This window comes from Tupaia chinensis, unplaced genomic scaffold (assembly GCF_000334495.1).
Source record: "Tupaia chinensis unplaced genomic scaffold, TupChi_1.0 Scaffold143836_2, whole genome shotgun sequence".
Classification (NCBI taxonomy): domain Eukaryota; kingdom Metazoa; phylum Chordata; class Mammalia; order Scandentia; family Tupaiidae; genus Tupaia; species Tupaia belangeri.
Window position 1 is genome coordinate 613876 of NW_006203687.1, and position 14066 is coordinate 627941.

The 14066-nt window shown below is 43.9% G+C and overlaps 1 protein-coding gene across 1 annotated transcript in view; it reads right to left on the bottom strand.

Annotated features, from left to right (window-relative positions):
• TRIO (trio Rho guanine nucleotide exchange factor) overlaps positions 1–14066 on the bottom strand; it is a 298566-nt gene that overhangs the window by 247571 nt on the left and 36929 nt on the right. The window contains exon 2 of the mRNA XM_027767024.1: positions 5869–5943. Coding sequence (XP_027622825.1) covers positions 5869–5923 — 55 coding nt within the window. The 5' untranslated portion in view covers positions 5924–5943. The remainder of the gene's footprint in view (positions 1–5868; positions 5944–14066) is intronic.

A 14066-nucleotide genomic window follows, 5' to 3' on the forward strand; every position in this document is an offset into this window, starting at 1 on the left:
CCCAGTGTGTGTGGCTATATACGAGTTTCCAGGATATCCTCTGAACAGAAACAAGAAAAACAATGAAGGGCACATAGCATGTTACTGTTTGGGGGGCAGAAAGATGAAAATAGGTAAGTAGATTGATACACATCACTCATATTTTAAAAGCATAAAGAATAAACCAAAAAATTTTGAGGGGAGTTACAGGGGAGGGAAAGTACAGGGTGGAGAAACCAAGAAGAGATATTTGATTTTTATGGACCAGTAGTTGGCGTAATGGGTATGTCATTGGACTCCCATGTAGTCAACCATTGTTCGAGTCCCAGACCCAGTGGCTTAAACTCACGCTGGGCGCGTGTGCGTGCATGTGCAAGATCCCCAGAAGAGAATGGAGGAGAAGGGATTGAGGCGTGGCCATCCCCCCTGGGGGGTGATTTCTCACTGGAATGATGTACAAGCTACACTTAATACTGTGGCAAAATTAAGGCTTTAAAAATGTAAAGCAAAATGAAACAATCCTTACTTTCAAGTTGATAGCACACTCCCTTGAGGAGAACTACCTCACGTGACCTTAAAATATGTCATAAAACTATGTATTCCTCATGGCATATAACCCTAGGGCAAAAACACAATGACAAAAATATTAAACTACATTGGGTAGGGGCCAGCAGGTGGCATAATGCTTAAGACGCTGGACTCCTTTGTGGTTGATGTGGTTCAAGTCCTGGACCTGGCGTCTTGAAACTCACTCCGGGTGCATGTATGTGCATGCCCAAAATCCTGAGAGGAGAATGGAAGGGAAGGCACTGCAGTGTGGTCACCCCCCAGGAGGTGTTTTCTCACTTTCTATCTCTCTGGCAACCACACGCCCCCTACAAACAAATCTCTTTCTCTCTCTCTCTCTCTCTCTCTCTCAAAAAGGAAAATTACATTGGGTAGTCATACTGTGGTAATATTATCAGTATTACCAACAAAATAATTATGTTGATGAGAGTAGGAACTAAGATATTGAGCTAAAGAAAAAAAAAAAGATACACGACATACACTCAAAGTAAGACCTGCAATCTTAAATTTGAACTTTAAATGTTAATAGGATGTCATGATGCCATTTCTTACTTAGAAATATACATATATATTTGCCCACTAATGAGGCACAGAAACAGTGACTAACCCACCAACACCAAGCATCCCTAGCAACCTGTCCACTCCCCACTAGAAGGAACCAGGGCCCTTTAGAGAAATGACTGGCCCCAGGATCTAGAGCAAGAAATAGAATACATGGTCCCACAACCTCTGTTTCAGCAGCAGCAGGGATTCTGGGTTTCTTTTTTCTTTTCTTTTCTTTTTTTTTTTTTTTGGAAGAGGTTTTTGCTATAGGGCACATGCACTCACCAGAAAGACGGAAAGTGAGAAATCACCCCCCAGGGGGGATCACTCACAAGCCGGTGTGACTTTAAGCCACTGGGTCCAGGACTCAAACCATGGTCAACTCTATGGGAGTCCAGCGACACAGCCATTACACCAGCTGCTGGTCCCGGATTCTGGGTTTCTACACAACATCAAAGGATATGAAAACCAATAGGAAGGGGCTGCCATTAGCCAAAGATGGGAACATTCTAACTCCTTAGGAGGAAAATGTGCAGTTAATCCAAACATGTCAAATATATTTAAAATCATTAGTTTAACATGATTTTTGTAAAAATCTCATTTTTCAGTAATCTACAAAGTGGAGAAGAACAAGAATCTCAAATATCCTGCCTTTTCTGTGTAAGTGGTACTCTCAGAGGAATCAAGAAAGTGATGATGGAATTTCTCAAGTCAATAAATGAAGAAGAAAGGATATAATTAGAATATCCCTTATTCTGGCACCTAATAAAACGCTAGATCTAAGTCATGATCATTAATGAATGCTTCATATCATACAAGAGACACAACCAGACTCTCCCAAAAACCTCCCTGTAGAACTACACAATGCCATCCATTAAGCTCTTTTGCTTCTTTTCCTGTAAAAAAAGTAATCTAAATCTAATCCAACGACAAGACGTAACCCCTGGTTTACAAGAAATACAGGGGAAGGGAGACATGTTGAAATGCCACCCAGAGAGGCAACAGCAAACCTGAGAATGTAGAGGATCTAGGGGAAAACACTCATTTTCCTCAACTAACAGACTTAAGAGGGTAAGACACAAACAGTGAGAGAGAGGATGAGCCTATGGATAAAAGACGCTTACCAGACATCTCAATAAATTACCATGTACAATCTGTTAAAAAAAAAAAAAAAGGGGGATGAGACTAGCAGGAAAATGTGAATATTGCAGGCTATTTTTAGGATATTAAAAGCACCACCGCAGTTTTAGATCTATTAATATAGTGGGAGTTTTTAAGCTAATCTTTTAGAGATATATAGTAAATACTTGTAAATAAGGAGATTGATGTCTGAGGATTACTTCAAACTTATCCAGGGGAGAGAAGCATAGATGAAATAAGGCTGCTGGATTGAGCCATGGGTTCACGGAAATTAATTACAGCATTTTCTTCCCTTTCGGAGATTCGAATATGTCCAGATAAAAAAGTTTTTTGTTTTGTTTTTAAGGTTTTTGCCATAGGGCGCATGCATTTGCTAGAGAGAGAAAGAAAGAGGGAAAGTGAGAAATCAACCCCTAGAGGGAATGGCCACACCACTATCCCTTCTCTTTTCTCCTCCGGGGGTTTTGGGCATGCACGCACATGTTCCCGGTGTGATTTTTCAAGCTGACAGATCTGGGACTCAGTGGCTGACCATGTGGGAATCCAACACCTTAACTACCACACCGCCTGCTGGCCCCAGGATTAAAATTTTTAAAGAAAGTAAAGTAGTCTTTTAAAGAAAGTAGACCTAATAAGTATCTCTGAGCATCACTGATGTTTTGGCCTGCATTTTCAGAAAACACTGCTATTCTACTTAAATTGAATTACAAAATCCATTTGCATACAAAGGTAGCATAATATTCCTGTGTATTTTTTTAATTGAGGTGAGACCAGAAAGTAGATGAATCCTTGCTAGGGATGAGGGCAGGAATATGGGTGTGGGCTTCTCTGGGAAGCAAAGGAAATGTTCTGGAATTACACCAGATGGAATTCCAGATGGAACTGGAATTACGAGGTGATGGCTGCTCAACCTTGTGAATACTCTAAAATCCACTGAGTTGTACACTTCTGTTTTTTTTTTTAGAAATTTTTGCTACAGGGCAAGTGATAAAGGGAGAGAAAGTGAGAAACCACTCCCCAGGGAGAGAAAGTGAGAAACCACTCCCCAGGGAGAACGGTCATGCTTCAATCCCTTCTCCTCCATTCTGCTGGGATTCTGAGCATGCATGCACATGCCCGGCATGATTTTCAAGCTGCTGGGTCAGAGATTTGAACTGTAGTCAACCATGTAGGAATCCAGAGCCTTAATCACCATGCCACTTGCTGGCCCCACAGATCCAGGCTTTAAGAAGACAAAACTGGGGACCAGCAGTTGGCATAATGGCTATGTTGCTGGACTCCCATGTAGTCGACACGGTTCGAGTCCTGGACCCGGTAGCTTAAACTCACACCAGGCACATGTGCGTGCATGCCCAAGATCCCAAGAGGAGAATGGAGGAGAAGGGATTGTGGCATGGCCATCCCCTCTGGGGGGTGATTTCTCACTTTCTGGCGAGCGCACATACCCTTTAGCATAAAAACCTCTCAAAAAAAAAAAAAAAAAAAAAGAAGACAAAACTGAAAAACATGAGCAATCGGTTTTCTTTAAGCCTTCTTTGGATATTTATAAGTAGAGCCTTTTACTTATATTAACTTTCAAAAATCTATCTGTAAGCTACCCAAATCAGGAGTTCCCAAAGCTGGGATTTATGCAGTTTGTCAGTTAATGATTACAAAAGAGCCAACACCAGTTACTTTCCAAACTCTGTGTCAGGAATTTTCTGTTTGTTTTTTTACATTTATTTCCCATCATTTAAAACATCTTCTCATGTACTTACATTTTTTGACTAACCTTCCAAACCCAATATGAACTAGACTTACTTCTGGAGAATCACCAAACAGTATTTAGCAGGGCCCAAGAAAGGACATGAAGCAAAGCAAGGTTAGCAAAAACCCCTCAGGAAGCTGCACCCCACATACAGACCAGCGGGTCTATATATATTTAATTCACACAAAACACAAGAAAACAGCTAGCAGCGTTACAGATTAAAATAAAGTGTGTTCAAGAGGTACGTCAGATCCCAGCTAGTATTCCAGGGTGAGGAAGATAAACATTTATCAAGGGAAACAGGCCCAGGAAGACTGCCTGGAAGCACGTGGCAGCCCACAGCCTGACTTCCTGGTAAAACGGAGCAGTTCACATCTCGCAGATGTTCGTTTTGTAGCAAGTGAACTGTGCCCAAGAGGTATAAATCCCAAAGGCTTTCTGCTCAGGTAAGGGGTGACCCCAAGGAGACACCCAGGAAAGGCCCGACCACGACTGCCTATGTGCTCAGGTCGGGGCAGTCAGGGGCTCTAAAGTCCAACATTGGTGCAGAGCCCGTCACCACGGCAGGAGGGCCAGGCCCGGTTCTAGGACGAACGCAGAGGAGGGCTCAGCTGGGGGAGATCCCAGGGACCCAAGGGTCAGTGACAGAGAGAGCTCTAGGGACTCTAAAACCAGGGAGTCCTAAAGACGGAGACCTCAAGGGTAAGTGGCTTCCTTTCCTTCGCAAAGAGCTAGAGTCCAAGAAACAGCAGTAAGAAATATAGGACACTCTATATAAGGTCACTTTCCCACCACTTCTGCTGAAATGTTGACTTTTAAAGTCTTTCTTTTCTTCTTTTTATTGGCAGAGAACAAGTGTGCTCACTAGAAAGACACACACACAGAGAGAGAGAGAGAGAGAGAGAGAGAGGGATAGGTAGAAAGTCACCCTCAGTGGGGTGTGGTCAGGCCACAATTCCTTCTCCATTTCTCCATCTAGTCAGGACTTTATGCACGCACATACACCAGGTGTGTAACCTGCTGGGGCTGGATTCAAACCGCAGTCATCCATGTGAGATTGGGCTCGCTTCACCACTAGGTTATGGGGCCAACTCTAAACGTTGACTTTTTAAAAATCAGTTACCTGGGACCAGGAGATTGCATAATGGTTTTGTTGCTGGACTCCCACGTAGTCAACCGCGGTTCGAGTTCTAGACCTGGTGGCTTAAAACTCACACATGTGTGTGTGCCAAAGATCTTGAGAGGAGAATGAAGGAGAAAGGACTGCAGCATAGCCATTTCCCTGGGGGGTGATTTCTCGCTTTCTGTCTCTCTGTCTCTCTCTGTTAGTCTGGTGTGCGCAAGCACCCTATAGCAACAATCTCTCTCCCCTCCAAAAAAAAATCAGTTACCTGATTGGGACAAAACAATCCTATTTGTTGAATGACAAACATAAACGTATTTGATCACCAATGCTACTGACTTCTGCCGTGCCTCCCAGCTGGGAGAAAATGGGCACTAATTTCTCAGGAAAATGCTCTGAGAACAAAGCAGTTAAAAATCTGCTGCGGGCCGGCCGGGTGGTGCTGCCGCGCTCTGAGATGCAGAGACCACATGGGAAGGTCCAAAGTTCGTGCCTCCAGGTCTCCCATGTTTGCAGGGCATGGAGGTGTGTGCCCATGATCCAGCCAGCCAAGCTGTGGGGTAGGTTCAAGGGTCATGTGAAGACTTTGTTGGGGGGTGCCAGCCTCGGTCTACCTCTCTGTCTTCCCCTCTTACGGGATAATTTTTTTTTTTTCTAAATCCATCAAAACGCCAACATTTTCCGTGTGTGTCAGACAAGCTAGTTTCACACACTACTCTGCCATTGCATCAGAGCAGCTGGATAAAGCAGATCAGAAAGCGGACTTTACCTGAAAGGTACGCAACTTTTTCCTTCAAAATTGGCAAAACATCCATAGCTTTCATTTCATCGTTTTTCCGAAATCCTGAAATATACAAGGAGAAAATAAAATCACTGGTTGCCTGAGTGACACGTGTGAAACACCATCATATGAAAATACTGAATTTCCAAAAGAACAGTCTCTGATAAAGGACGCTATGCCCACAGACCCAGAGGCTGGTGTCCCCAAAAGGCGCCTGGCCATTTCTAATAGAGACAAAGATTTGGTCCCCAAAGCACTGGGGGTGAAATTAGTCCACATCGTTTACCAAAGCGTCACTTTAATCTTGTATATTAATTTAGACACTGGCAAGAACGGCAAATCTGCTTCTTAAGGAACTGCTGTTTGTGGCACACTGAAACCTCTAAGGGGAGCTCGACACCTCATCCCGGCACACATTGGTCGGGTTAAAAATACACAGTGGCAGGCAGGAGAGAAGGGGTTATAAATAGCTGGACTGGCCACCGCTCTCTTGGCTCTCTCCTTCCAGGCTTTCTGGGTCATGCCCCCTGGAGGAATGTCAACGGCTAATACGGTAAGAGGACCAGGTGCCGCTTGGCTTCAAAGGTGGCCACGGTCTCTCTTCTCACTGAAATCCACACCCCCCACACCTACCCCCCATATCTCAGAGGGCCAAGTGGCATAGAGTGGAAAGATGGCACGCAGCAGGCGATGCGGGACAACTCAACACCCATCAAAGCTAAAGCACGACTTGTGGTCCAAGCATGTCCAACCTGGCTCAACAGGACAAATGCCTACCTGGGAATTTGGGGTCAAAAATATTCATGCTCATAACAGAACCTCAGGAAATTCCTCTTGGAGGTCTCTAACAAGTAAGCTAGGGATGTTCATCAGAACTAGTAACTAGACCGTGAGCAGAATAACATCTAGGGAAAAAAAAAAAAAAAGACCCCTGCCCCTTTGTTATTTTCCTGTTTCTGTCAAAACAGGACATGAAAAACACCCAAAATGCTGACACTAACACAATCCATGCAAGACGTGGGCTTGGAATCAGAAAGCAAGGAACGTACTAGAAGTAAAGGAACAGACACTGTCCGGTGTGCCGGGTCCTTCCCGCTGGATCAGTCCTGTCCCAAGTAACATCTATAACAAGTCACTCTCTCAAAGCATTGGGGAGTGACGAAAAGCAGGGAGACAGGCTGGAGGAAAAGGTATAGCACTGGGTGTGTGTCCTGTTATTGAGACTGTAAGCCTAAGGGCAGGCCCAGTCTAAACCACGTGAACCTGTGGAATCAAAACCCGGACTGGCTCGGGGCTACCTCGGCAGCCAAACTGCACAGGAGAAATCTCAGAAAGGACAAGGGGAGCCCCAAAGTCTGAGAATCAACTTGACCCAAATTTCTGGCTGTCCCTTGAGACTCACATACACAGCCTAAGCCCCAAACAGCCTTGCTCAGGATTGAAGACCTGAACTGAGGTGAGAGTCACTACCCACTGCTCAAGAGAAAGTCGGTAAATATGTGGTCTGGACAAATTCATTGCCTGCTAAAAGCGAGCAAACCAACAGCAATCTGAACAGTATCAGAATCTGGTCTCTACAGCACATCATTTGAACGATGAATAAATTATGGTGTAACTGGTTTTAAGTAAATTTCTTCTGTCCATAGAATACTTGTTCATCTACCAAGAACCAATCCGAGGGGATTAGCTATGATTCTGATGATCACAGCAGCCTCTGTGGAGTACATCCTGCTGGGGACCTAGCGGTCGCTGGGAGACTGAGTGACATAACACAGCCAGTCTAGGTGGGCTGGACACAGAGCTCAGGCCTCCGGATCGCCATGCCACTTTCCCTTCCAAGGCACCGAGCTGTGTGCTGGCAACCACCAACGTGTAAAACAGTGCCCGTTTATGAAAGGCAAAACAGCTGAGCCAAGAGTTCTGCAATTTCATTCTCAGCTCCCTTCAGGACTCTTATGGGATACACCGAATATATCAACAAAGACAGAGTCCATCCTCACTCCATCCAAGGTGGACAGGAGGGCGATGGGACAAATGCAAAGGGGAATAACACCCCTCAGGGGCCGTGAAACAAAGTCACGGACGTCTACAAGCGTGGCACGTCATCCAAGTGTTACAAGCAGCATATCGTGCCAGGGGATCCCGGCAGATGTCCTGTTAGGCATACTAGGAAGGATTCCACTTCGCCTATAGATCCCAACCTACACGAACCTGAAAAGAAGATCCCCCTCCCACTACTCAGATGTGAGATTAGAGAGATTTTTGCTATAGGGTGCATGCTCTCGCCGGAGAGACAAACAACAAGATATCACCCCCCCCCCCAAAGGGGTGGCCACGCCACAATCCCTTCTCAGTCTTCTCTCAGGATCTTGGGCATGTATGCACAGGTGCCCAGTGTGAGTTTCAAGCTGCTGGGTCCGGGACCCCCCCCCCCGCAAAGGGGTGGCCACGCCACAATCCCTTCTGTCTTCTCTCAGGATCTTGGGCATGTACACACAGGTGCCCAGTGTGAGTTTCAAGCTGCTGGGTCCGGGACCTGAACTGTGGTCGACTACGTGGGAGTCCAGCAATGTAACTGTTACGCCATCTGCTGATCTCGGGAAATGCATGTTTTCTACCATTCTCACACACCGTACCCTCAGAGAACTGTCACCATCAACCCCGGTCCTGGACTCCTACATACACAAGGCACAAAACTCATCAAAAACATCATATCTTGGCGCTGATACCCTGACAGCAAACTGTGACAGCGCTCATCATTCCGGAGTGCGTGTGACAATTATTGCCGACTTTGTGAATCATACTATTTACTGATACCCACAGTGGAGGAGGTGGTGGAACTCAGATCTGACATACTGCAGGCCACCCTGCTAAAAGAGTACCACACTAGTTTGAAAATAGGATGCAGAAAACGAAACTTCGAATGGAAATCCCAATTTCCTATGCCCACTGTGAGACACAGACTCCTTCCCTGTGACCTTACTGTAGCTTCTTGAGTTTCTCTCACCTCTAGTTTCCGGTAGCCTATCAGTTCCTCAATCCCCGCCTCGTCCACAGATTAAGCAGAACTCAGACTCTCCAGATGAGGGAAGGCACATGAGTCAATGATCAATTGGGGGAAAACTGTTGCATTTTTGTGATTATACGTACATGTCCAAATGTTAGAATACAAGTTCTAACTGGTTCTACTGCCACATTTTTGTTGAACGTTACAGAGAAAGACCTATTATTTACATTGTCAATTAGAACTCTTAAAGTGGGAAAAAAAAATAAACCTCCTAAAGTGGAAAAGGAAATAAAAAACAGAAACATAAAACTAACCAAAGAAATAAACTGTATTCATGGGTATTACACTGGTCACCAAGTATTGTTTTACATCTTGTTTACATTTTTTTGAAGCTTGCTCTAGAGTATTTGTGCTCACCAGAGAAAGACAGAGAGAGAGAGAGAGAGAGAGAGAGAGAGAGAACACATACCCCCCTGGGGGATGATTCCCTACAACCCCTTCTCCCCAATTCTCTTACCAGGATTTTGGGTATGCACACACACATACCTGGCACATTTTTTCAAGCCTTCAGGTATGGGACTTGAACCTCAAAGTCTACCCTTTGGGATCTAGTTGTCCCAACCTCCATGCCACTGGCTGGCCCTTATTTCCATTTTTAAAAGTCACACCCAATAAGCAAAGGACTCAGGAAGTATATATAAATACTAAAACTAGATTAAATATATCATGAAACTTTGAATTAAAAAAAAAACAGGAAGAACCCAACCATGAAAGTTCCTCAGATCAAAAAGGTGAGTTCTGTTCCATGCCCTGCGGAGCTATTTATGAAAACAGAGTGGGTGGCTATAAAAAAATTTTAAATTAAAAATAAATGCTTTCTGTGTTATTCCAGATATTCTAGATTACACAGCAGATAAAGTTCAACTCCTAAAGCTTTTTTTATTTGTGCGCCAAAGGATCCAGCTGTGGTTCCCGAACTTCCTAGAACAGCAGCAAACGTTTGCTACACTCAGTAACTGTTGGCTGGTGCACACACTCTTCCCCAGTTACAGAGAGGTTAAGGGACAGCAAATTCCTCCTTGGAGAAAAGCTCTGACATGCCAAACCTCGTCTTTGTGCCACAGACCAGGAGTCAGCAACACTTTCACTTCTAATTGCCACCAAGGCGTTAGTCAACGCCACATGGAAGGGCAGGGTAGGGGTGCTGAAAAGAGAACTTAGGTACAATTAGAAGAGGATGGAGAGAGAGGGCAAAAAAAGAAGAGCACCTTTAAAGGAGATAACTAACAGAGAGGTAAATGGGCAGAATCGGGGAACACTGAGTTATAGTCATGTTTTGAATGACATGATTTTTAAACTACACAGAGACCATAAAATGTGCAAAAGGGCAAACTGCATTCCGTGTAGTTTCAACTTACAACTGAAAATACATTTCACTCTCTGAGCTGAAGAAGCCAATGTGGATTTATTATTTTTTTAAAATAGGTTCTGCCATAGGGTGCATGGGCTTGCCAGAGACAGAAAAACAAAGAGGGAGAGAGGGAAAAAGAAAGTGAGAAATCACCCCCCCACGGGGGATGGCCATGCTATAATCCCTTCTTCTCCATTCTCCTCTCAGGATTTTAGGCATTGATATGTGCATGTGCCCAACATGATTTTCAAGTTGCCGGGTTCAGGGCTCAAACCACAGTCAACTATATGGGAATCCAGCACTTTAACCACATCACCTGCTGATCCTGGGCCAGTGTGGAGCTTAATGCAATGCCAGCTTCAGGGGACAGTAAACCAGCACACGATGGACTCAGTGGATGCTTATTCACAGCTGTAGAAGATGTTTCCCAAGGGAGTCTTAGAGGCAGGCAGCAACCACAACTGTGAACCGAGTCTATGTGAGCACGTGCAAAACACACACAGGATAATGTCTGCAGCCATGCTCAGATCTTTGTGCTAGATCTGCCGAATGCTACTGGGGAAAATGGCCTTGGGTTAAAAATCAGTTTTTATAGTTGTTAACTAAATATAAATGTGCAGGTAGTGCTGCTTAGTGCTCTAGTTTCAAGTCACACAGAAAGAAAAGACCTTTCCCTAAAACAAATTAGAATATTTACAAGTTTCAATATATGCATTTAAAAACATTTCAGCGCTAAGGTGTAGCATGATGTGAGTTGCTAAAACTGATTCTGCCACCTTTCAAATTGCTATTTGCTTCAGTACCTCATGAATCTGAGGATAAATGTTAAACCCAGGCTCCCAAATCACTTCTATTTCTTAAAATGTAAACACTACACAGCCCATCAAGCAGTCAGTTTTTCCTCTCCCTTTCTTCAGAGCAGCCAATTTGCCAGAGGGTGGGTCCACTTTCTTCCCTGCTATAATCCAGATGCCTAGGACAGGGCCAGGCACAGGGTGCTTAATACATGTGGGTGGGCTGAGCAGAGAGAGGAACGAATGAATGAATGAATGAATGAATGAACTTCTTTAACTTGTTGCCCCTGGAGCCCCAAATTCAGGTGCCCCAATGTTCTCTAGCATTTATTTTAGTTTTGTTACATATAAGCTTGGTATAGTTTAGCTTTCAATCTTAGTCTGATTTCTATTTCTAAGAAGGAAAATTAACTTTTTGCCCTAAGAGTAAATAGTCCTTAAATTATCCACCAATGGAAAATCTTTTAGTTGAATCAATGGTCCGGAACTTCAACTCTCGAACCCCCGACCCTGTCCAAATCGACTACTCATTTTATCCTGAGAGATTGCAAAGAGGAGCTGTGGGGTTACGCTCTCCCTTTCTTCAGAGCAGCCAATTTGCCAGAGGGTGGGTCCACTTTCTTCCCTGCTATAATCCAGATGCCTAGGACAGGGCCAGGCACAGGGTGCTTAATACATGTGGGTGGGCTGAGCAGAGAGAGGAACGAATGAATGAATGAATGAATGAATGAATGAACTTCTTTAACTTGTTGCCCCTGGAGCCCCAAATTCAGGTGCCCCAATGTTCTCTAGCATTTATTTTAGTTTTGTTACATATAAGCTTGGTATAGTTTAGCTTTCAATCTTAGTCTGATTTCTATTTCTAAGAAGGAAAATTAACTTTTTGCCCTAAGAGTAAATAGTCCTTAAATTATCCACCAATGGAAAATCTTTTAGTTGAATCAATGGTCCGGAACTTCAACTCTCGAACCCCCGACCCTGTCCAAATCGACTACTCATTTTATCCTGAGAGATTGCAAAGAGGAGCTGTGGGGTTACGGTGACAAACGTCTCTCTGAGTCACTGATGACCAGATGCTCGCTCACTTCTGAGGCATTAGATTTTAAAATGACCAAGAGAAAAGAACACCCCCCCACACACACACACACACACTCTCTCTTTTTATTATTGGAAAAGAAAAAAGCACCATGAAAGACTTTCACAACATGGAAAAGCTTTTATGTACCTCATTAACCCAACCGTATTTTTTTTTTTTCCTAAGTGCCAAGGGGTGGCAGAGTAAGATTAAATGATTCAAATGGCTTCAAAAATGAAACTCATGTTTAAAATTTTAACTAAAACGCAAGTTAATATTTTATACTGTATTTCTTCCACTACACTGGCAGGAACCAGTAATTTAAATTTTACATAATCCTTAAATTAGTCAAAAAGATTTTCAAGTAAAACCAGTGTTAAGAAAAAAAGGGATTTATTTTCTGATCATTTGAGCAGAACAAGATGAACCAGAGCTTGGTCTGGATTGTCAGCTTGACCTTAAAAGCAGCCGGCTCCTAGACAAACCGCCTTCCTCGTTCATTTTCGGAGGGAGGTCTGCATACTCCATTTTGGTATGCACTAAATGATAAAACTGTGGCACACGCTAGGTTACAAAAGCCTGTACTTACAAAAACACAGGCTTGTAGTGGTAAGGAAAACGTGTTAATAAATAAGGCAGTATTTAGAAACAACAGAAAGGACATTAAACCGCAAGCTGGGGCGTCCTATTAGTACCCAGTCTGGTGGTAATTATCAAATTTCTCTCATCGGTTAATTTAGGGGAAACTTCGTGCCAGTGCGCACCCCCGAGCACAAAGAGCAGGGTGATAAATCTCTGCATCAGTGGGGCCGGCACCGCCCTCCTGCGCATGCGCATGTGCCGAGGACGGTGACGTCACCCTCCAAGCAGGCCACTTCACTGCAGAGCCCGCAGGCCTGCAGGATTCGCTGGGAGCGCGGAGCGTCAGTGAGGCGGAACCCTGTTTGCGCTGCCAAGGGTTTCAGTTATGCAGGCATCTTGACCAGTGACGTAGGAAGGAGGTATCGGAACCAGCTTGGCTCCTCTTTGAACATGTTAAAACAAGGTTATACATCAAAGGTATTTTTAATAATATATTTATTAAAAAAACAGAACATAATACAATCATTTTTATGTAACTATATAATTATAATCCATATTTATAAAATACATATAAAACGAATTAAGGACTCATAGCAAGAATATGGACCACCGCACAAGAATATGGATGGGTTTCCTAGTTACTTACAACTTTTCTGGTTATAATAACTGTCAGACTTGCAAATTTATCCCTCAGTTTAGGAACAACAATTTATAACATCACACATTTAATGAAAAAGCTGTGTAAGTCTGACTCACTCAAGGGAGTTAAAAGAATTAACTGGAGCAGAAAGGACAAGCCAAAATCCCCCCCAAATAATAATAATGCAAATATTTTCAAACTATTACAGATATCTTAATGTAAATGGAACAATCTGTAGAATTTTTAAGGCATGATGTTTTAATTATCTACTAATCTGCACTGGCAGTTAATTGCAAAGCATAACCGACAGACCAACAGAAGACAGTATTTCAGGAGTCAAAAAAGTAAGTTTTATCGAATGGGGTTCTACCTTCTTACAACCTCAAAAATCAAAAAGAACCCCGCGCCCAGCTGTGCCATTCATCTGGGTCTCCCCAGGGGCCGAGAGCTCCGCAGAGGCAGGGGGCCACCTCAGACTGCTGTGTGCCTGCTGCCGCGGTACAGGGGGCGTAGGTCAGTGTGCTGCACTTGGCCAGGTGTGTGAGGAAGCTCTCCAGGCTGTACTATGAGACTCCTGTTGCCTCACCCCAATCTACATACATACATCACACCTGCATGTGTATACAGGTGTGTGCATGCATGTGGTTCTATGATGCTGACCAGGTACTCCAAAGACT